Source organism: Staurois parvus, unplaced genomic scaffold, assembly GCF_062004578.1.
Source record: "Staurois parvus isolate SC_StPar_1 unplaced genomic scaffold, SC_StPar_1.0 ptg000347l, whole genome shotgun sequence".
NCBI lineage: Eukaryota > Metazoa > Chordata > Amphibia > Anura > Ranidae > Staurois > Staurois parvus.
This window is the reverse complement of record NW_028318143.1, coordinates 5,583,556-5,608,746: the sequence shown is the minus strand read 5'-3', so window position 1 is coordinate 5,608,746 and position 25,191 is coordinate 5,583,556. Positions and strand designations below refer to the sequence as shown.

The 25,191-nt window shown below is 43.8% G+C and overlaps 1 protein-coding gene across 1 annotated transcript in view; it reads left to right on the top strand.

The window, feature by feature from the left end:
• LPAR3 (lysophosphatidic acid receptor 3) overlaps positions 1 to 25,191 on the top strand; it is a 43,525-nt gene that overhangs the window by 7,851 nt on the left and 10,483 nt on the right. The window contains exon 2 of the mRNA XM_089684403.1: positions 11,503 to 12,258. Coding sequence (XP_089540529.1) covers positions 11,523 to 12,258 — 736 coding nt within the window. The 5' untranslated portion in view covers positions 11,503 to 11,522. The remainder of the gene's footprint in view (positions 1 to 11,502; positions 12,259 to 25,191) is intronic.

Below are 25,191 nucleotides of genomic sequence, written 5' to 3'. Positions count from 1 at the left end.
GCCATTTTTTATTTCTCCAAAATGGCGAAATTCCACTGAAATCTCCCCAGTCTGCGCCAAAATTTCAGGGAAATGAAACATTCAATTTCACTTATCCCTATCAGTGAGTCATTTAACTGGAACCAGTATGGAGCTGGCAAGTGAACAAATGTGCCGCATGTCAGAGACTCATTAGTTGGTGAAGCCAGGATCAGCAGCTGCGCCTTTACAAAAACCCATTCAACAATGGCAGGCCCAGATTTCTGTCCTCACGTGTTCCCTTTAAATTCTTGCATGCTTTGTCTCCCAGCAATGGCCTGTCGATTGTCCAGGTCTGCAGGTGGATGCACTAGTCTTAAGCAGTCCATACATGAGTCGAATTCCTAATGATAATCCTATGATTTTGAAATTCGGTTGTTTTTCATGAATTTTCCAGCATGGCCGATAAACGAAAAGGGGAGGAACCACGGAAATTGGCCGGTGCCATTGCCCCACTAACAGAGCAAAAATCGTCCGATTATACTTAGGTCCGATTTTCGAATGAAAAATCGTTTGAAAATTGACCCATGTATGACCGGCTTTCTGTGCACATTGAAAGCTTGACTTTGTACCATTGGTGGCCCTGTAACAATGTTACTGTAATGGCCTGCATGCTGCCAGATCATTTCTCAAGGACACAAGGGACAACCTTTCCTCCCCTCATGATTTGTGCGTCTTATCTGAACTCTTCATTACCCTGCACCACACTCCTCTGCCTCGCACTGGAAGGGTTAGTGCTGTCGACATCTCAGCCACTTTGAGCTCTCGGTTCAGACCGTGGGAACTGTGTCACTACACACCCTTCGCTACAGCCAGGAGAATATGTAATTACTGGAAATGCACCTCTATTACCCTGCCTAGATAAAACGTGACTGTGAAAATACCTTTCCTGATTCTGAATAATGTCCAAACAGTATGCCGTGAAATTTTGGGTGCCCGTAGCAATTACGGCCGGCTACACAAATGTCGATTTTAGTAAGAAACCCAACACCAATGCTTTATATATTTATACGGTCGACATGAAAGGCATTGACCACTTTTTAATGCATGAATTTTTTTTTTCAAATGTTAACCACTTGCCCTCCAGAGGACATACCCCATTTTTTGTGATACGGCGCTGCGTTACTTTAACTGACAATTGCGCGGTCATGCAACGCTGTACATAAATTAAACTTATGTCATTTTCTCCCACAAATAGAGCTTTCTTTTGCTGGTATTTAATCACCTCTGCGTTTTTTATTTTTTGTGCTATAAACAAAAAAATACAGTCAACTTTGGAAAAAAAACAATATTTTTGACTTTTTGCTATAAAACATATCCAATAAAAAAAATAAATAAAATTTCTTCATAAATTTAGGCCAAAATTTATTATGCTACATGCCTTTGCTAAAAACAAATTACAATACATGTAAATTAAATGGTTTACCAGAAAGTTATAGCGTATACAAGTGGCAGTATATATACTGGAATTTTTATTTCTTTATACTAGTAATGGCGGCGATCAGTGACTGCGGCAGGCATTCTGACACTGGGTGGGAACTGACTAATGGCCACTGACATCCCAATGACACTAATACAGTGATCAGTACTAATAAAAAGCACTGACACTGTACTAATGGCACTGGGCAGGAAGGGGTTAACATCTGGGGCGATCAAAGGGTTAACAGTGTGCTGTTTTACTGTGTGCTTTACTGTGTGCACTGTGTTATGTTTTACTAGGGAGACATGCTGTTTTGTTTTGCTGTGCAGAGAGATACAAAGCAGCATGTCCACACTGACAAGAGAGAGACCTGTGTTGTTTACACACAGGTCTCTCCTGTCAGCTTTGCTTGATCATCACAGCCAGCCAGGACCCGGTGATTGACATCTCTAGCCTCCAATAGTGGCTGGGAAGGGTGGTGCGTGTGTGCCCCCTACTCAGAAATGCAAATCACGTATATATATGTGTGATTTTATGCAGCCCTGCCGCCCTGTAGCAGTACTTCTACTATAGTGCAGAGGACAAGCGGTTAAAGTAGAACTTTAAGCAAAACTTTTCTTTCTTTTTTTTTGTTCATTTTGGATAGAGTATGGGACAGTTCTAACCCCTGTCAGTTTATTGTTGCCCTCTGTGCCTCATTAGGGAGATTTACCTTTGCTTCCTGTCCCAGAGCCAATACAGGAAGTGAGAGAAAATTCCTGCAAATAAAGGGAATTCCTTGGGGATACTCCAGGTCACCAGCACTAATGACCCCATTGTAAGATTTTCCCTCTGTTACTTTTCTGGGGACAACCCAAAATTTGGGGTTTTCTTTACTCTCACTTTCGATGATAATGGTGAACAAGACAAATAGAAAGGGGATCTCCTGAGCGGGGGCACAGACTGCTATAAGACCTAGTAGGTGTTCTAATCCATCACCACTCCCAAAAAAAAAAAAAAGGTTTTCCTTTAGTTATACTTTAACTTTCTCCTACCTCTGGGTAAAAAAATACAACAATTACAGTGTTTGTGTCAAATTTTCACAATCACTTATCTACATTTTATACTGCAATGAAGAGCTGCCAGCTGTAGTAGGGAGCAGTACGGTCAGGGGCGGACTGACCATTTGGAAACTCGGGCACTGCCTGAGGGCCCGGGGTCAGTAGGGGGCCCCATGAGATGCCCCTGGTATCTTTTTCATAGGCTTTTTTGAATTTGGGCAAAGACACATGGACCCCATGATCCCCTATTGCCGGGGGCCCCATGAGTTGTCAGTCCGCCCCTGAGTGCGGTGTGCAATTCAGCACATCACATGGCTCCCGCTTTTTTTTTTTTTTTTTACAAACTTTGTGAAATTTACAAAATGTACACTTCATAGCAATGTGCTGTGCTGTGGTACATTGCTATACATTTTATTGCAGCACTAGGCTGCATGGAAGTGTGAATGGGACACATAGGAAATAAATGTTTCCTGTGTGTCCTTGCAATAGCAGACGTTTTACAATGCAGTCATTGCACAATGTGTGAATTAGTCCTAAAATGAGATTTTAACAAAGAACGCCAGCTTATACATGCAGAGAGAGTCGTCCACTATGTGCTCAAAAGATCTCACTTTGAGGTTTCTTGGCACACATACAAAGGAAGCAATAAATGGATGGATGAGTAATAGCAAAATAAAATGCATTTGCTGCTATGAACTACTTGACCGGATTCATGTAGCTCAGATAGACATACCGCTGGTTCCTTCTGCTGCTCATGGACCCAAGTGGACAAGGAGGCCTCTCCATGCAGTACATGCAATACTCCGTAACAGGGGTGGACTGACAACTCATGGGGCCCCCGGGCAATAGGGGATCATGGGGCCCCTGTGTCCTTGCCCACACTAAAAAAAGCCTATAAAAAAGATACATGGGGCATTTCATGGGGCCCCCTACTGACCCCGGGCCCTCGGGCAGTGCTCCAATGGTCAGTCCGCCCCTGCTCCGTAATGAAGTGATGATTGAGTAACTGTTTTCATCACCGAGGATCCAGCTTTGTTTTTTTCTCAGCAAGGGAAATATGAAAAAAAAGTTAAATGTTTCCCTTATGTGCCCTGATTCATAACTTTCACCTAACCCTTTTGCTGACCCTAAGGCTCCACGCACACGGGGCGTTCTAATAATGCTGGTAAAGTTAGCTGTGTAAAGTCACGTTAAAAATGTGAGTTTTTCAGCGTTTGTTAGCATTTTTGCATTAGTGTATAGCAGTGTTTTGCCATGTTTTTTTCGTGTTTGCGTTTTTTTTTACAAAAAAATATATTTTTTGTTGGCTAAGAAACATCCAAAAACACTGGTTTGCCGTGTTTTGCTGCATTTTTCAGCGTTAGAGCGTTTTTGCACACTGGACATTTTAATAACGCTGGTAACGTTGGCTGTGTAAAGTCACGTTAAAAATATAGAGTTTTCAGCTTTTTTTTAGCATGATTGCATTAGCGTTTAGTGGGGTTTTGCCACGATTTTCCGCTTTTGCATTTTTTTGACCCCAAAAAAAAATTGGGGAGGGGGTCAATAAAACATCCAAAAACGCCACGTTTTATTGCATTTTGCAGCGTTTTTCAGTGTTAGAGCGGTTTTACAGCTAAAAAAACTCTTCCAAAAACCCACTAGTCCTGGGTTTTTTTCCAGCCAAAAAATGTCCCAGACAAAAAATGTTGATTACAGTCTGTGTGCATGGACACATAGGATAACATGCTGGGGAGTTTATTGACTGTAGAAAAAAAAACGTCAAAAGCCAAAAACAGCCGCTGTAAAAACGTCAAGTGTGCATGAGGACTAACATGTAGAGCTCTCCCTTTACTCAAACACTAAAATGTAACCTACCATTTATGTAGCACAGACCCCATAACAGTCTTGCAGTTTTGTCCCAGGTTCTAATCTCTATTGGGTGCATGGCAGCTCCACAGTCTTACAACACAATAACCTGGCAGTCAGTGTCTTTTTGAAATTTAATGCTGGTAGAACTTGGTTGGGGTGTAGGGTGAGCCTTGGGATACTCGAAAATTTAATTGAACAAGCTGAAGTTAGAAGCTGATTGGTTTCCATGCACAACTGCAACAGATTTTGCACTCTCCAATTTTAGTAAATCAATCTCTGTGTGCTTGGATGCCTTCTTCCAATACCAGCCAGACCACAGTACCATGAGTCTCCAGGCCAGATCCTCAGTGGACTCCTTCCGAACTGACTTCAGCATCTTTATAGATAGGCCCCCAGCTCTCCCTGAGCTGGAACCTCATTGAAACTCTTGCAGACTTAAGCTAATCTGCCCAGAAGGGCAGCAGCCCTTCAAGCTGGGTCTTCTCCTCCAAGACAAGAACCCTGCTGTTCTAGGTCCTAGGCTATTTATACACCCTTCAGCCCCCTACTAGGCATTCTCTCCCCCAGGAATTGGCTAAGGCTGTATGAATATTCAAGTCCAGGGTCTGCCTCTTCGGCCCACTACATTCTAGAACCCACTAGAAGGCAGGGGAAAGTAGTTGAGCCTGCATCCAGCAGGACCCAGAACAGCCAAAAGTAAATTATGCTCCACTAGCTACAGAGGAGCCAAAAACTAAATTTACCCTTATCCCATCCAGGCCCCAAATCTGTATCTGGGTCCTCCAGTTCTCAGAGTCTGTGTGTTTTGGGGAGACATGGACTTGAATCTGAAGTAACACCCCGGTCAGACCGGGTGCGACTTGCCATGCATTTTGCCATGCCATGCAAATCACATGGCAAGTCACACTCTATTGTCTACAATTATAGCGGTTATATCGGTGCGATTCCAACTTGGTCGGAGCCGCACTGATTTCTAAAGAAGTGTATGCACTAGTTTAGGTGCGACTTGCATAGACATCTGTGTCTTGCAAGTCGCAGATGTCTAGCAAGTTGCACATCAAGTTGGAATACCATCCGACTTGGAAATCGTGTGACTTCACTGGAAGTCGCACGATCTCAAAGTCGAATCGGTGTGACCAGGGTGTAGAACTACTTCAAAAGTCCCCAGGCACATACCTCCCAAAGAATAGAGCACCCTCAAACGCCAAGGCTCGTAATCAGTAGGCAAGAGGCTAGCCTGCAGTCTCCTCCACAAGCCCCTGTCCTGGTTGGGTTTGTCACACAACTTAACTAGGAGGGTGCTACGTGTAGCTCTCCCTTTATGCAAACCCTTTAAACGTAACCTTACTGCTTACATTGACCCTGAACACTTCTCTTTCTGTCTAAAATGTAACCTGTCTGTTAAAATGAACAAATGTTAATACGAGGGTATTGCACTGTGTTATCCAGGAACTGATACAGAAAGTTTCAGGTGATGCACTTTATTGACCAGTTTAAAGTAGAACTACAGGAAAAACTTTTTTTCCATTTTGGATAGAATAACAGGGCTATAACCTCTGTCAGTTTTTTTTTTTTTTTGCCATCTGTGTCTCATTGGGGAGAATTACCTTCTCTTCGTGTCCCATAGCCAAAACAGGAAACAGTAGGAAATCCCTTCAAAGTGAAGGAGTCCCTGGTTGTCATCAGGGTCGCCAGAACTAGTGTCCCCATTGGAAACTTTCTCTGCTATTACTGTTCAAAAAATTCATAATTGTTTTTTCATTTTCGGTGATAACAGCCACTGTGACATATAGGGTGAATCTCCTTAATGAGGGCACAGACCGCAATAAATCCTGATAGAAGGTCTAATCCTTCCTCGCTCTATCCAACGCTAAAAAAAATCCTTTAGTTACACCATACAAGTTATTAAAGATACAAGGTTTCAGGTTGCAATAGACCCCTCAAACTCCAAACCAGGGGTGGACTGACCATTTGGAAACCCGGGCACTTCCCGAGGGCCCGGGGGTAGTAGGGGGCCCCATGAGATGCCCCTGGTACCTTTTTTCATAGGCTTTTTTGAGTTTGGGCAAGGACACAGGGGCCCCATGATCCCCTATTGCCCAGGGGCCCCATGAGTTGTCAGTCCGCCCCTGCTCCAAACTCTTTACTTAACCAGTACTAACACTTACCTAACCCTGAAAATTACCCTTAACTATTAACCTAATCTGTCTATATCCCAGCTGAAGAAATTCACCCTTTTTTGTCCTAGTTGCCAATGGAAGTGGTGGAAAAGCCAACATTTTGAGTTGTATCTGTGTAGCACCCTTCTACTTGTCTGGGGGGAGCTAGCTGATTATTTTTCAGTCAGAAGGGCTGAGTAGCAGCCTGGGCAATAGTCAGCACAGTTAAATTTGGGTCAGGACTGAGAGGCTCTGCAGATTAGTTCCTTGATGCCTCCCCTTGCTCTAGAATCTTGGAGAGGATTCTAGAAGCTGGATGGGGATAAGGAGAGGCTGGTCTGCATACTCAAGGTACTCTGGCCAATCTCCAAGCAGGAGAGGCTTGGCATGAGACCAGAGCAGCCCTTAAGTATGATTGAGCCTGGTCAGCAGAAGGAGATTGTGGGTGGAAAATGTGAGGAAGGCTGAGATGCAGGAGCCTGGGAGGGTGCCCAGTGGGAAGGGGCTTACCTACAGGCTGTGACCTTGACAGGATGATTGCTCAGCCTCACCAGTCCCTGGAGGGAGGACTACCCATGGAAGCAAGGAAAGGAGCCAGCTCAGCTGAAGACCTGAAGGCAACCACCTACCTAAACCAGCTCACAGGAAAGAGACTAATGCAGGCCATACATGGGTCGAATTCCAAATGATTTTTTGTCCAAAAATGTAAAACATTGTTTGCTCGGTAATCCCATGGTGCTATCAATGATTTCGAAAATCGGGCAAGCAAGTCATAACGTTCACCCCATATAACAGGCGAAACTTCTGTTCCTTCCAGGTCACAGCTCATGAGCATATTCTTTTCGGAAAAACGATCGAACGATTTGACCATTATTGAGTGGAAAATCGGTAGTTTTTCACGAATTTTCCAATATGCCCAATCACAGAAAAGGGGAGGAACCACAAAAATCGTCCGGTGCCATTGACCCACTAACAGCGCGAAAATAGGCCGATTATTCTTAGGTCCGATTTTCGGACGAAAAATCAGTCGAATTTCGAACCATGTATGGCCGGTATTAGTGAGTAATCCTACACCCCCTGGGCCAGCTAAGGGGAAAGGAGCATTTGGGTGGGAAACTTGATTAGCTCCTTACCAGGACTGTTCATCTTAAAGTGGCAGGCACTGGAACCCCTTGCCCAGGGATTCCTCCAAACAGCTAGGTAAAGAAGAGGATTTATCTGGGGTCAGGGGTGGTACGCCAGGGAAGGCTGGAGAGCTCTCCCAGAAGAGTTTTCTGTGTAAAATCTTGTACATAGTTGCCAGGATGATGTCCTCAGTTTGCAGTTCCATTGGGCATCCCATACACCCCTTACCCCATCCAAGTTCAATACCCCTAATAAAGCATAAAAACCAAGCTTAAGGACTGTTTACTGTCTCCTGTATGCAAGCTGAAGTGCAAGTCTGAAGAAAATGCCCGTTGCCTGGCTGTGCAAGACTATAGGGGGACCCAAATCTTTAGTGACTCCTAAGGGAGTAGTGCTACATCTGTGACAGGTATAGAGGGGAAATCTTTCAATGAGGACACTTGACGCAGTGACATCTGCTTTAAAGAGGATTTGTCATTTTTGACTTTTCCTCTCACTTTCTTTTGTGTCTACATAACAGAAAAAGTGAAAAGAAATCTCCCCAATGAAACGCAAAAGGAAAAAAAAGTGTTGGCTTTTAATACACACAATTTATTAACCCCAATTGTAATCTAACACCTAATGCTAAATTAAAGCCTAAATGTATTCAAAATAAAAAAAATCAGCACAAGGTGCATGATTTACTATTAATCTGATGTGTACTACAGATTCTTTTAATGAAATGTGATCTATGAATAGAGGTCAGGTGGATGATTGAAAGGTCCGCCCCCTCCATTCATAGATCATGGTAGTGCTGTAGTGGAGCTTCTATAAGAGGAGGAGAGGGGCAGAAAGGGTGGGCATAGTCGGCACTCTTGATGAGTACTTGTCACAGCTCAATCAGCTCTATCTGATGCAAGTCACCCAAGTAAATGCCAATTATATAAAAAGAATAACCAAAAAGGCCCAAGCAAACAATAAAAAAAAAAATTATATATATATATATATAATATTTTTATTTTTGCATGGGGCAATCTACTTATGCTAGAGTGTGTTCTTGCAATGCATTGAGGCCAGGGCCCTTGAATGGTATAATCTTTTGATGTTCATTGTAGATTGCATACATTGTTTGTTAAAGTATTTATAGAATTATGGCAAAAAAGTTGAAGTTTCTGAGAGAACATAGAGCAAATTCCACAAAGCCCTGTATGCATCTTAAAGGGATTCTGACTGTAATCTTAGAACAGCATGTATCCCCTTCTGTTGGCTCAAAATGGGCATGAAAAAAAAAACGCAATACGCACACGCATTGACACATGTATTTATTTTTTAATGCTGCAAGTATAGAAAGATATCTGTTGATCCCGTTGGAAATCCAGTGAGCTCCTAAGTCCCTGTAGAGGACTGACAACACTTTCTTTGCCATAGTGAAATCCCAAGCAGTGTTGCTGAAGGCTCCTTGACCTTTATGTTGGGTTCACACTAGTGCCGTTTTGCGGACCGCTGCACGGCAGCCCATTTATTCATTTGCCTCGTAAAAAAAAAGGCCCCTGCACCTTTCCAGAAATTGCAGCCCGCACTGGGACCCACAGTACAGTGTGGTTCCCAGTGTGGGTGCAACTTCCAGTGCAAATTAGATTAATAGTACCCACCTCACGGGTCCTGCATTTTGTGTGCAGATGACTGCAGCTGCGGGACGAAGTGCGGGTCCCGTAGCGGCTTCCACCTGCACTAGTGTGAACTGAGCCTTAAAGTGGAATTCCAGCTTATACCCAATTAGTCTTGAAACTGTCCCCTCCCCCTCCTACTGCCAATGCTAACTAACCTATGTAAGAAAGATGTACATTCTTACCCATTTTCAGGCCACTTTGGTCTTCAAAGGAAAATTCCCTCTGGACTCCATAGAAATTAATGGGTTAAAACTGGCCAAGGTCAAGGGGATGTGGAAGTTAACGAGACCTTAAAAGGGACAAAGGGTGGGGTCATTGACAACTTTGCAGAGGACCATACATCATTTTGTCCAGGAGAAGAGGAAGGACTTGTGACAAAACAACAAAAGAGAAAAATTCCGGGCCCAACCAGCCTCCAAACAAACCGAATTAACCTGTATAACAGTATATGTTAAAAACAGGGGTTTAGTTAGCACACATTTACAAATACATGCGTAAGATACAGAGCCTCGTCACAGCACCCCGATGTTATGTAGTTCCTAACTAAATTCCTAAATTTTGAGAGCCCCCATAGTAGAGGCGCATGTATTTAATCGATAGATCAAGCGCAGGTGAACCTGAGGGAGCCCACCCCTCCTTAAAGTGGAGTTCCAGCTGGAAAAAAAAAGTCAGCAGCTACAAGAACTGTAGTTGCTGACTTTTAAAATACAGACACCTGTCCTTTGGTCCAGCTATGTCCTCACCACCACTGGTTTCACCAGCCGTCTTCTCTACCTGGCGCCGGCATGTTTAGTGTGGGCACCCGGCTGTGACAGCTTGTGGCTTCACAGCCAGGTACCCACTGCGCATGCGTGAGAAGCGCTGCGCCTTGTGATGTGAATGGCCCCGTAGTCTTCTGGGACCTGTCATGTGTCCCAGAAGACTACGGAGAGGGAGGGGGGAAGGATAACTTCCGCTTCCAATCGCCTAGGAGATTGCAGCAGAAGTGGCAGCAGAAGTGGGAGCAGGTACCTGTCAAATTCGGGTACCCGCTCCCCCCTCCCTGCTCCCAAAGGTGTCAATCCTTAATGGGGAGTGGGGGACGAAGCATTAAAGCGGAACTTCCCCTTTTGGGTAGAACTCCGCTATAAAGGTACAGGAGAGCACCGGACACCCAGCATGTAGCACAATGGCAACTAAGGTGTCCAGTGCGCTGCCTCACCAACAATTCAACAGTACAAAAAATGGCCACTGCCCCAGTCTATAACTGGCCTTCACAGCAAGGAACACATGGAAAGGTGACGCGAGTCAAACAACAAATTAGGATGAGGCCTAAAGCAGAGGGGTTCTTGTGCAGGAGGAGGTGATCCCAGCCTGAAGGGCTGCTGCCCTTCTGGGCACTCCACCTGTGCTGCTTTATTTGCTCATCGAAGTCACAGCTGTGCTAGTTGGGGGGGGGGGGGGGCTATTCTACTGAACTTTGCTGGAGCTCATTTAGTATTTTCTTTTGGGATCTGGACTCAAGAGTCCACAGTAGAAATGTCTGTCTGATATTGAAAGGAGGCATCCAACTATCCAGTGAGTACAGACTCGTGTGTGAGATCCCAGTGACTGTTTGCTGCTGTTATCCTTCCTGAATCAAAGTCAGCCTATGCTTAAAAGTCACTATTTCCTATGGTGTCCCTGTGTAGTTCAGTCCAATATATGCTGCTGCAAGGACTGTGCTAGGAAACTGTGAGAAAGAGTCAGGTGTCCTCAAGTTACTACTTAAGGTTGCTGGAGTATCTCACGGTTGCCCTGCACCCATCCAAGATTGAGTTTTCAATAAAGCTTAAATACAAGATGCCCCTAGATCAATCATTGAGCCAGAAGAGGGAGTAGGACTGTGTGCCTGGCTGCTAGTGCACTTACTGGAGAAAGAACCATGGGACCAAACCAGTGGGCCCTTTAGGGGGTGAGCGCTACTTCTATATGCATGCGCAGGCTTAGAGTTGCGTACAGCCCTTCATGTTAATGGGGCTTCTGTACACAAAACTCCTGGGCTGGGAAATACAGCTGAACTTTATTTTGTATGACTCCAGATGGCCATGTGCATGAGCCCCCTCCATTCATAGATCATGGTAGTGCTGTAGTGGAGTAAATAAAAAAAATGTCACTGGTTACATATGGTCAACACCACTCGTTTTTCAATTTTTAATAAACAATGGCATAGATATTGGAAACATTTGACCTTTCATTATTTTTTTTTTTGTCATTTTCAGGATGAGAGCCCCCTTTCAGAATGAACTCCTGTCATTATGATAAGCGGATGGACTTTTTCTACAATCAGAGCAAATCTCAAACAGAGGATGATTGGACTGGGCCCAAGCTAATTATGTTGTTCTGTTTTGGTGCCTTCTGCTGTTTGTTCATATTTATGTCAAATTTGTTAGTAATCGCAGCTGTTGTGATAAACAAAAGGTTCCATTACCCGTTCTATTACTTGTTGGCCAACTTAGCAGCGGCGGACTTGTTCTCTGGGATTGCCTATGTTTTCATGATGTTCCACACAGGACCGGTGTCCAAAACGCTCAGTGTTCATCGATGGTTCCTGCGGCAGGGCCTCTTGGATACTAGCATGACTGCATCCCTGGCCAATCTCTTGGTCATCGCCGTTGAGAGGCATGTATCCATTGTACGAATGAGAATCCATACGAACCTCACCAAAAGGAGGGTGACCTGTCTCATTCTGCTAATCTGGGTTATTGCTATTTTTATGGGGGCCGTGCCCACATTGGGCTGGAACTGTATTTGTGACGTCACTACATGCTCCTCCCTTGCACCCCTTTACAGCCGGAGTTATCTTACTTTTTGGACTGTCTCTAATTTGGTAGTTTTTCTAATCATGGTGGTGGTCTACCTGAGGATTTACATGTATGTGCAGAGGAAGACCAACGTCTTGTCTTCACATACCACTGGCTCTATCAGCCGAAGACGGACTCCAATCAAGTTGATGAAGACAGTAATGACTGTGTTAGGTAAGGAAAAGTGGTGGGATCTTCTGTTATACCAGACATAAAATAGGATATTCAAGGAAAATGCTGTTGGGGGCAGGATGGTTGATCTTGTAGTGTGTTTTCTCATCCCACAACCTCCTAGAAAACAACAGAGACACTCTATTCTGTCTTCTGAAGTATTTGGCGGACTGTAAAATGCAGCCATTCCCACTGGTATTTTTCTGTTTTTGTTTTATTTTTGTGCAGCACCAGATTCCACCAATAGGAGGCACTAAAAGTGAAATAAAAAAGTGGTGGATATGTCCAAAAAAAAAACACAATATCACAGGATTTTTTCTTAAATAGGAGTACCTTTCATGTAAAATAGCCATGAATGTACCATTATTCACATGGAAATTTAAAGGAATTGACAATAATCCATTTTATATATATATATATATATATATATATATATATATATATATATATATATATATATATACACACCTATATTGCCCTTTGCAGCTATAACAGCTTCAACTCTTCTGGGAAGGCTGTCCACAAGGTTTAGTGTCTATGGGAAGGTTTGACCATTCTTCCAGAAGCACATTTGTGAGGTCTGAAGGCCTGTTCATATTGGAACAGAAAGGGACCATGCCCAAACTGTTTCCACAAAGTTGGGAGCATGGAATTGTCCAAAATGTTTGCTATGCTGACGCCTTAAGAGTTCCCTTCACTAGAACTAAGGGGCCAAGCCCAACCGCTGAAAAACAACCCCACACCATAATCCCCCCTCCACCAAACTTTACACGTGGCACAATGCAGTCAGGAAAGTACCGTTCTCCTGGCACCTGCCAAACCCAGACACGTCCATCAGATTGCCAGACAGAGAAGAGTGATTCGTCACTCCCGAGAACATGTCTCCACTTCTCTAGAGTTCAGTGGCAACTGCTTTACACTACTGCATCCGATGCTTTGTATTGCACTTGGTGATGTAAGGCTTGGATGCAGCTGCTCGGCCATGGAAACCTATTCCATGAAGCTCTCTATGCACTGTGGTGATAATCTGAAGGCCATACAAAATTTGAAAGTTTTTAGCTATTGACTCTGCAGACAGTTGGTGACTTCTGCGCACTGTGTGCCTCAGCATGCGCTGACCCCTTTCTGTCATTTTACACGGCCTACCGCTTGGTGGCTGATTTGCTGTTGTTCCCAGTTGCTTCCACTTTGTTATATTACCGTGGAATATTTAGTAGCCAGGAAATTTTATAGATGGACTTATTGCACAGGTGGCAACCTATCACGGTACAACGCTTGAATTCATTGAGCTCCTGAGAGTGACCCATTCTTTCACAAATGTTTGTAGAAGCAGTCTGCATGCCTAGGTGCTTGATTTTATACACCTGTGGCCATGGAGGTGATTTAAACACCTGAATTCAATGATTTGGAGAGGTGTCCAATACTTTTGGCAATATAGTGTGTATATAGATCAACAAAAACATTTTGACATTTAAAAATCTACAGTCTTTTATTTCTGTTCATGTGTACCACACCCACCAATACAGGTGCCGCATGTGAAACTTTTTTCCCAATATGCGCTCCAGACCCCAAAATCTGGTCTGCTCATCTTGTGACATTCCTTGCAGCCCCTCTGTTGGTGGGCTTGTACACATTTGGTGGGGAATGTAGGTGGAACTCCACTTGTTTGATGAGAACTTCCTAACCTCTTCTTCCTGAAGAAAGCTTAGTATTGCTTCTTGGGTCTATTTATTGGGTAAACATTTTTTTTTTGAGATGATGGAAATGGTGGGCTAAATATATAAAATAGGATTATATAATGTGATTTATATTCAGGATATACTTTGATAGCTTTCTTATCCAGACACTTGGTGACCATTTGGGTCATCTGGGATCATCTTTGACCAATCTGCAGACTGACGAACAGTAAAATTATAATCCTTTATGGATGATTATTGAAATTCTATCTATTAGTAAGGGATTTTCTTATATCTATAGTGTTCATTCCTTTTTTGGTACACACATTTGTGAATATATAACCTTCGAGTCCCTCTTTTTATTAACATATGGTCATATGATAGATTTTTTATAGCCATACATTATACCTACAGTATGTAGGAGATAATTATGGCCCCATGAAGATCACTATATCCCCTACAGCCCTTCCTATCCATGTGGGATGTATATGCCTTGTATATGCCTTGTTGGCCGAGCACATTAGACAAAATTGAAGATAGGTTCATACATACGATCATCAATGTGATAATATACAGTATTTTCCATAATATTTATGGTCATGTAATTCTGTTGATTTGCTACCTCCATTCTCCTGAAGAACCAGATTTAGTATTTTGGAATTGTGTAGAAAAGTCGTCTACTACCTCCGCAAATATTGACCGGAATGTTGGACAATAATCCTAACATTTGTGTAGAAATAGATAAACTGTATGCCAATTAGGAGGTGTTCGCAACTATTGGAGGGTTATTGTGCACAGAATATACAACCTTTTTAAAGAATGATTGTTTTTAGAGCTCATTCACACCAGCAAGCTGCACTCAACACAGGGCCACTGGGCAAGGCTACCCATTAGAGCACAATGCACAAGGTGCAAGCAGGTCCTTCACCCTTTTTTATTTTTATTTTTAATGGGAACAGAAATAATTTAAAAATGTTTAAATGTAACAAATGTCTTTGATCTATAAATGATTGATTATTGGTACTTTTAAAATCCCATGTGATTTACAGTATATATGTGGGTGTGTTTGTATATGTATGTACATGTCTGAAAGCCACCCAGCACAGGGTGATTTGTGGGAACTTGACATTTAGCTAAGATTAAAGCTATCTAACAGACATCTCTATCCATACAAATGGTGTGGATTCACAAATCCCTTCTATTGTATTCTGACATATCTGAACAGCGCCTGCTGCTGATTAGCTGCAGGCGCTGTTCGGCTGTCAATACTCACTTCAACTCCTTAACCAAAAGTCAGTTGAGCAATTGACTTTTGTCAAGCCAGCAGTTCCACTTACTAAAGAATGAGAGTGTCAGCTGAATCCAATGAATCGGCTGAAAATTTTATGCAGGTCATGGATTATGCAGTTTTATTTTCTTCCAGCCCTGGTGGAAGAAAAGAAAGATGCTCAATTTCCTCATCAACACAGTCAGTACTGATGGGGGGATTCCCTCCCACAGCACTATTGTGCTCTACTGGTGGGGAACCTTCCCTGCCAGCAGAACACAATGATTAGTGTTTCTGGCTATAGTTGGCAGTACTAATCGTTCTGGTAAAAAGCGATAGGTGATAGATTGACTTGTGTACAACCAGGGTGCCCACACATAGATCGAAATTCAGTTGGTCTGTATTAAACTGGCTGAATTTCCATCCATGTATGGCCAGCTTAAGGAAAATGTTATAATAGGAGCACCTGTTTTGGTGACGATGGTCTAAGGCTCCATGTACACGGGACGTTTGGAAAACACTTCTGAACGATGGAAACTGACTGCTGGAAAACGTAGGTTAAAAAACGTCTGTTTAGCCGCGTTGCATACCGCGTTTATGAGCATTTTCGTTTAGAAGCGTTCTTTAAAGATAACCTCAGGAGGCCTTCCAAAATGCCCAGAATGCAGTGAAAAACCGTAAAAAATTAACTATTTCAGACATTTGGAGAGAAATAGAGAGAGCAAAAGCAGAGAGAGCAGTATGTGTTGAGATTGTCTTTTTTTTGTGGCGTTTGGATGTGTTCCAGCTCATTTCTGTGCAGAAATTATTGCAGCAGTGTCTAACATATTTTCTTTCATGTAAAAACTCAAAATATGGTGTACCAGGTCCATTTGAGCACTGGGAAAACGCTTTGCATGCATTTTTCCTCACCCCAGACACCACCAAACAACTTGTACACTCCCTCATCATCTCACGCCTGGACTATTGCAACTCCCTTCTCACTGGCCTACCCAAACGAACGCTATCCCCACTCCAGTCGATCCTAAACTCAGCAGCGAGACTCATCCACCTCACCAAGCGCTCCACATCTGCCACCCCCCTCTGCCAATCCCTTCATTGGCTCCCAATTGCCCAACGCATCAAATTCAAGCTGCTAACTCTGACCTACAAGGCCATTCACAATGCCGCCCCGAACTACATAACTGACCTGATACCCAGATACTACCCTACCCGTGCCCTCCGCTCCTCACAGGACCTCCTGCTCTCTAGCTCCCTGGTCTCCTCCTCCCTCGCCCGATTGCAGGACTTCTCCAGGACTTCCCCCATCCTCTGGAACTCCCTACCCCAATCCATCAGACTGTCACCTACCCTCCACACCTTCAGGCGCACCCTGAAAATCCTCCTCTTCAGGGAAGCCTACCCCAACCTCACCTAACACCCGACCTCACCTAACAACTAACCTCCTCCACCTTACCCACCACTCCATCCCCCACAGCTATCTCCTCCTGTACCACCTTCCCCTCCCTCCTAGATTGTAAGCTCGAAAGAGCAGGGCCCTCGAACCCCTCGTGTAGTGTATTGTTACTGTCTTGTCTCATGTTCTGTCCCCCTTGCTACTGTACAGCGCTGAGCATACCCTTTGGCGCTATATAAATACTGTATACTAATAATAATAATTTTTCATGATGAAAAAGGCTCTGGACAGCATCTGGAAATGGAAGAGTTAAAACAATTTTCCAAACGCTAACACTTATAAACGCGGTTAGCCGCGTTTACAAGCGTTTGAAATTTGAAACGCTGATAAAATCTACTCCTGAACGCAAGTTTGGTGCGTTCACAAAAACAACTGTAAACTCAACTGCCTGTAAACGACGACGTGTACATGGACACATAGGAAAACATTAGGGAGAGTTCAGGGGCTGCTGAAAAAAATGCAGAAAAGCTGAATGTCAGCTGCAGTGCACATGAGCCTTAGAGAATATTTCTTCCCTTGTGGAAGGTATTACTTTTGCTTAATGTATCTCTCAAGATAAAAAGAGAAGACGGGTGACCCTTTAACAAGGCCACAAACAGCAACCACCTACCTCACCCCCATTCCCCTCCAGTATTTTCTGCTTTATGCAAAATCTAAAAGACCGTTTTGGCTGGAGGTACAATTAAAGCAGCCCAGAATACGCAACTGTTGAAATATTATCAATCCATGTGATTAAGCTGTATAGTAGAGGTGACAACAGTGACCTTGACTATATAGAGACGTAGAAGAATGACGGCAGACAAAAGAACAAGTGGTCCATCAACTCTGCTCCATTTTTTTTATTTAAATGTTTGTTTGGGGTTTTTTTTATTTTTGCTTTGTTGACTGGCTGACTACCTCTGCTGGAAGTCCATTCCCAGCATCAGCTACTCTTTCAGTAAAATAATACTTTCTATGATTAGTTTTGAACTTTCCTCCTGCTACTTTGAGGTCACCTCCCCGTGTTCTTGATCTTCGCTTCATACTGAAAATACTGCTTTCCTGAACCTCATTCACACCCTTAATGTATATGACACGAGAAAGCTGAGTGATTCAGAAATCTTGGCTGTTCTGCTGAAGCAACAATTAGATCATTGCTAGCGAGCTGAGGTTGGGGTGGAGCAGACCAGTCCTTCATCCATCACACAGAGTTGATTTACTTCATCGCTTTGCTCTGGGTGGTTTTACAAGTAATCACAGATTTTTCATGTTAGGAAAAGTTTTATATTTTATTGCTGATCTGAAAATATTTCTATATTATAGAAAGAGAGGTCCTCTGTATAATGATCATAGAAACCTGGGATCTGTCATTGGCGACTTAAAGCGGAGTTCCACTCACCTTGTCAAAAAATAAGTCTGCAGCTACAAAAACTGTAGCTGCTGACTTTTAAAAAACAGCCACTTACCTGTCCCACGATCCCGCGTTGCCACAGCCCGTTTCACCGGCAGCCCTGTATTCCAGGAGGCCAGCATCTTCAGTGTGCGCACCCGGCTGTGATGGCTTGCATCTTCACAGCCAAGTACCCACTACGCATGCGCGAGTAGCGCTGCGCTTCTTGAATGGTCCTGTAGTCTTTTGGGATCTGTCGTGTCCCATAAGACTACAGGGAGGTAGGGAGGGAGGACACCTTCCGCTTCCGATCGCCTAGGCAATCGGACCAGAAGTGGGAGAGGGTACCTGTCAAATTCGGGTACCCACTCTCCCCCCTCCGCCCCCCCAAGGTGCCAATCCTTAATTGGGAACGGGGGAGCAGTCCTTAAAGTGTAACTTCCCCTTTTGGGTGGGGCTCCGCTTTAAAGACTTTTAAAGACCTCGGGTACAGAAGAAATTGGAGCAATGCAGAAATAGGTACATCAAATGATCAGGTCTTGTAAAAAATAACTAAAGTGGTTGTAAACGCTAAATTCTATGCATGAAAGTAAAAAAACCTTCAGCCTGATGCGGTGCGGTACATTGCATGTGATTCGCACAGAAACCGCACCACATTCCTGCGCAAATCACATGAGAATTCTGTGCATACATTTTGTATGGCTCAAATCGCACCGCATCCGCACCAAAAAGGTGCAGGACCCTTTTTTGGTCCGCACTAGAATCAGATTGCATGGGTATTCACACCTATTGGATCTGATTCTGCACATCGCACCGCGTTTTGCAAACCGATTTCAGGGTGTTGTTAACTTAACATATACACCCGCAGTGGTACGCATGAACGGGGTGCAATTGCAATGCGGTGTGGAATTCTCACAAAAAATGCTGCGGATTCAGCACAGCATCAGTGTGAGCCTAGGCTCAGTGTGCAGCTCCCTCCCAGCCCCTGAGCCCCATCTCAGTCCAGCAATGTGCACAAGAGCCTCCTTAATGGCTCAGACTCAGCAGCTGGAGCCATTGGCGTCCACTGCTGTCAATCACAGCCAGTGAGGAGGGAGTAGGGGCAGGGCTGAGCCACACTCTGTAAGACTTATGGACACTTGCTATGGGGGCACTTGACAGGTGGGAGGAGCCAGGAGCACCGGCGGGCTACCCAAGAAGAGGAGGACCAGGACTGCTCTGTGCAAAACAATTGCACAGAGCAGATACATATGACATGTTTGTTGTTACAAAGTACCTTTGCAGTCACTTTACAGTTAATGCCAACGTGCTTCAGAGAATGTTCATGTTGGAACCTAAAAAGGAAAACACCTCAGTCCCATTGGCTGCTTAAAGTGGAGCTCCACCCAAAAGGGAAGTTCGGCTTTAAGCCTTTGTCCCCCGCTGCCCATTAAGGATTGGCACCTTTGGGGAGCGGGGAGGGGGTACCCGAATTTGACAGGTACCCATTCCCACTTCTGCTGCAATCGCATAGTCAATCGGAAGCAGAAGTTGTCCTCCCCCTCCCTCCCCGTAGTCTTCTGGGACACATGACAGGTCCCAGAAGACTACGGGGCCATTGACAAAGTGCAGCTCTTCTTGCGCATGCGCAGTGGGCACCGCAAGTTTTCAGTCGGGTGCTCACAATGAAGATGCCGTTGAAACCAGCAGTGGTGAGGACACCACTGGACCGAGGGACAGGTAAGTGTATTTTAAAAGTCAGCAGCTACAGTTTTTGTAGCTGCTGACTTTTTTTTCAGGTGGAACTCCGCTTTCATTCACATTCAAATTTCAGCTTTTTTTTTTTTTTTTTTAACTGCCCATGATCAAAGCAGTGAGGCTCTACTGGTAATATCTGTTTTTTGTGACTTCTTATCAGTGACCAGGATGTGAGATGGGGGCAAGGAGCCAAAGGACCTGAATAGATAAAAAAGATAAAGCAAGCACAACGATTCTGCACCTTTTTATTGTCTTGATTCAATTAAAACTTTTAACCATGAAGACAATACAGGAAGGAAAAGCAGCATTTAGTTGTAGGGGGTGACAAGTCCCACTAGGTTAGCCCCGCGTCCCCAGCAGGGACAGCAACACAGCAGATGGCTTCTATAACAATGCTGGGCTATAATTTAGAATAACAAAGAACCAGAAAAAACCTATCCACCTAATCCACACCTAATCTATCCACACCTAAGACATGGTCCAGGAACTGCTTTAGGGTTAATCTGGCCAATCTCGGCCAGTTCAGCAGGGACTTGCCAAGATTGAATCGATCTATGGGCAGGCTGGCTGTACTGAAGTCGATCCATCAATGCAGCCTGACAGATTTTTTTCATACAAGCATTATGTTGTGTTCTGCTCTGGGAATGATCCCTGCTGGCAGAAACACAAAAGCTCTGTGGAAAGGATTCACTGTCTGACTGTGTTGATGGGGGAATCAAGCATTTTTCGAAGGAAGGAAGATCGATCGATCGATCTATGGCAGGGCTCAAGTTGAGAGCTACTAGCCAGGTCTTAAGAGTTATTCACCACCAGTTACCCATTCCAAACCCCTACCCTGCCCTGCCCCTAATTCCGCCCCTCTAAACACACGCCCTCATAAATTATCTCATGAAATGACACTGTTAAATGTTTTATGCAGAATAAAGGTACAAAATTAAATATTAACAATGACTTTAACAATATTTACATAAAGCAATGTAAACATAAAATGAAAATAAGTGCTTTACATCAATAGGGAAACAAAATATTAAGTGTAATTGCCCATCAGAGTCTCCCTTAATATCAGGTGTCCCCATCAGAGTCCCCCTTTATCTCAGGTACCTCACTTTACATTAGGTGACCCATCAAAGTCCCCCTTTACATCAAGTGTCTCCATCAGAGTCCTGCTTTATATCAGGTGTCCCCCTTTACATCAGGTGTCTCCATATCAGAGTCCCTCTTTGCATCAGGTGTCTCCATATCTGAGTCCCCCTTTACATCGGGTGTCCCCATCAGATTTTTCCTTTACATTAGGTGTCCCCATCGGAGTCCCCCTTTACATCAGGTTTCCCCTTTGCAACAGGTGTCCCCATCACAATGTCCCCTTACTTCATTTGAACCCCCTTTCCCCTTGTACTTTCAGATCTTCTTCTGAATGCAGCTTCTCCTTCCTTCCCTCCGCCGGTCATGTGATAAGTCACATGACAAGGGAGAGAGAGAAAGGACACTCTGCCTTCACTCCTAAGTGCAGGCTGTCTATCGCCTCCTGCAGGCTGGAGGGAGGTGAAAGCCTAATCCTCTCTCCAGCAAGTGTCAGCTGCTGCTCCTTGTGAAAGAGTGAAATCATGATCATTCCAGTCACTGAGGAGCTGCATCAGCAGTGCAGCCCCCTCATCACAACACTTGCGGCAGGTTGGTGCTTCTGGTAGTGCCCCCCCCCCTTCCCGACGCAGCACCTGGGACACACACACCAACCCACATTATTTTCACTCACCAAATGCGAGCAGGCGAGTGGAAATTTTTAGCCCTGAATGGACTGCTTTAGTTCATAGCGGTGGTTGATGCAGGAGAGCATCTAGAGCCCCTATTTTTCAGCTTCTGTTAAGCTGTGAGTCAGTCTAGATCCCTGATGGCCAACCTTTGGCCCTTTAGTGCTTATTGCGCAGTCAATAGTCTGTCTTTTCCCTACCTAGGTGTTTACTCAAGCCAACGAAGGAAATCTATTCTTTATTCTAGATTCTAGAATTTAATTAGTTGGATTTATTTATTTCGCACTATCTTACTTTTTTCAGCGCTGTCCATCCCCTTTGTCTTTTTATGTCTTTATAATGGATCTTGTTGAGAAAAATATCAAATGTGGCACAAGTCATCTTTAGGAGGGCTTTATGGAGCACAAATGTGGCAGCATTCATTTATAAAAGGACTGTAGTAGCAGTGTATGACTGTTTCCTAAAGTATGTCCCCATTTTCCAAGACCTCCTAGACCATGTTTGTTCTTGCATGATCCCAGATTATCTCATATGGTTCATCAAATATATGCAGTCTTTGGCCATTTCTTGTTGCGTGGCTGCATTCTCTGACCTTCTACTCTTGCATTACATTAACTGAATATTATATGTGGTCCTTTGGTGATGTCAGGGGATGCACTTGAGGCCCCTATATCAGGTAAGTTGATCACCACTGGCCTAGATCTTGTAGATTGCCAACTGGGGAAGCCATTCAGGTGAGTATGGTACCAGCACAGCGTGGGGCAAATACATACATATATATATATATATATATATATATATATATATATTTTGTTTTCTCGACTTATCCTCTAAGCCCAATGGTTGAGATGGTTGAGGGAGGTTTCCTTTGACAGATATTGATAATTTCCACCAAACCCTTCCTTTTGGCACACATAAGAACGAGGCCTATATTGAAGTAGCAGAAGGGAAATTATGAATCAGGCTTATAAAATTAAATATGTCTCCTAAAATATTACAGTTCTTGTTTTGCCCTGACTTGCTTATGCTGCAAAGTTGACTTATCTTTTTGAAATGATACTAGGAACAGAGTCCAATATTTTGCTCTCAGACATCCTGCTGTTTCTTAGTTGCACAAACGTTTAATTTTAATTACATAGTTTGCCGGGTCCTGCTACGAAAACAGTCTGAATTGCTTAATTTTATTACTGACTGTCATAGTGAGAAGAGTACATTACCCTGCATAACACCCATACTTCTCTGCCAAAGCTTAATTGACCAGACCAGACGGAGTCAATGATTGGCATTTTTTCAGGATGTTTGCTGGGTCTGGAGATAAATTTATTCTCTTAGTACCTTAATAATGCCGTGTGGTCACTAAATGATGCCTTGTGGTCCCTAAATGTAACCCATAACATTCATTATTATTCACTTAAACCACATGTTTATTTGTACATTTAAATGTTTTATGGCAGTACACAAGAAGTAACTGTAAGTTCACATTGATTTAAAGTGACTATAAATCTAAATAAAAAGGAACACTTTCCTATTGTAAACCTCCATATAACAATTGTGCCCAGTAGTGACATGGAGGATGGCAAGAGGAGTCCTGAGATAGGTGTTTTGTTTAGTTTTTTTTATAGGTAACATGTTCTAACCACTTGCCCTCCAGAGGATTTACCCCTCTTTCTGACAAGGCCATTTTTGCGTTACGGCACTGCGTTACTTTAACTGAAAATTGTGCGGTCATGCAACACTGCACCTAAATGAAATTTCTGGCCTTTTTTTCCCACAAAAAGAAATTTTTTTTGTGATATTTGATTGCCTGTGTGTTTTTTTTTATTTTTTGCACTATAAAAAAAAAGATCTACAATTTTGAGAAAAAAAACTATATTTTTGACTTTTTGCTATTAAACAGGTCCAGTAAAAAAAATAAAAAAAATCAAATTTCATCGTAAAGTTAGGCCAAAATGTATTCTGCCACATGTCTTTGTATCCCAATACGTGTAAATGAATTGGTTTACATGAAAGTTATAGCGTTTACAAAAGGCGGTATATATACTGGGATTTTTTTTTCTTTTAAATTAGACTTATAGCAGGTCTGCAGGACTGCGGCGGGCATTCTGACACTGAGGGGAACTGACTTGATGTCACTGACATCCCCAGTGACACCAATATAGTGGTCAGTGCTAATAAAAAGCACTGACACTGTACTGTCACTGGGCAGGAAGGGGTTAACATGTGGGGCGATCAAACGGTTAACTGTGTGCTGCGTTCTGTTTTACTGTGGACTGTGCTTTCAACTGTAAGTACACTACTTTTCATGGCTCTGCTGTGCAGAGCCATGCAAAGCAATGTAGAGGAGCTGACAGAGAGAGAACTGTATTGTTTACATACAGTTCTCTCCTTCTATCGGTAATGTTCCGTGATCACCGGGTGCCGGCGAGTAATCACCGGCCAGGACCCAGTGATTGACAGCCAAGGCCGCGAATATTGGCGTTGGTAGGGCACGCACACGACTCGCGCATGCCCCCTACCCGAAAATGCAAAATCATGTATATGTGATTTTGCGCACCCCTGTCACCCTGTAGCAGTATATCTGCTATAGGGTGGCCGGAAATCGGTTGAGATTGAATTTTCGTGACTGGGTTGCTTTAAGAAAAAATGATATCAAGCATTGATGATAACTATCTGAAAACAGAGCAGTTATGATTCAAATAGTGGTATTTACACAAGGGAAGAAACTTAAGGCCCCTTTCACATGAGCGGACCGATCCAGTCCACCTGTTTTTCAGGCAGACCCCACTGGACCATCCATTGCCCTCTATGGATCACCAAATGTAAATGGACATGTGTTTGTTTACACCTGCCTGCATCTGGTCCTCTAAAATCAGACAGATGGGGGATCCATTTCCCATTAGTCTAGAGCAGCAATGGGCAAACTACGGCCCGCGGGCCGTATACGGCCCGGCGGACCTTTTAATCCGGCCCGCGGAGCGTGATAAGAAAAAAAACAGCCAGGGCAGGCAAACATTGGCTGTCAGGATGTGTGTAGGCGGGGCAGCGTGACGAACGTGAGGGGAGCTAGGCTCCTCTCACAGTCCGCCCTGAAGACCGGAACGGCGCAGGAACACGGCGAGAGGAACGCGCGGAGCAAAGGTAAGCAAATTGACATAGAGGGGACTTGGCTTACTACTTGGGGGGGAATAGTACTATGAGGGATGAATTAATATGGGGGATGAATTAATATGGGGAATGAATTACTATAGGGGGGATGAATTACTATGGGGGATGAATTACTATATGGGGGATTAATTACTATGCTTACTATGGGGGAATATTACTATACTTACTATGGATGGCATGGTAGTGTTTAAATTAATCTAAACATTTAATGTTACAAATTTTAATTTAATTTATATTAATTCACACATACACATCATTCATCTACTCTTGGTCCGGCCCCCGGGTCCAATATATGAACCCATTGCGGCCCTCAAGTCAAAAAGTTTGCCCACCCCTGGTCTAGAGGATTGGATCGGATGACAGCCAGATGTAAAAGAACAGGTGGTCCGTGTTTGAATTCCATAGAGGAAAGCGGGCCCTGTCCATGTCTGCTCTGCTCATGGACCTGTCATCTGCCTGATCAGTAGGGATCAGCAGACAGAACCCCCGCTGACCATGCAGATCCACTGGTGGAGTTC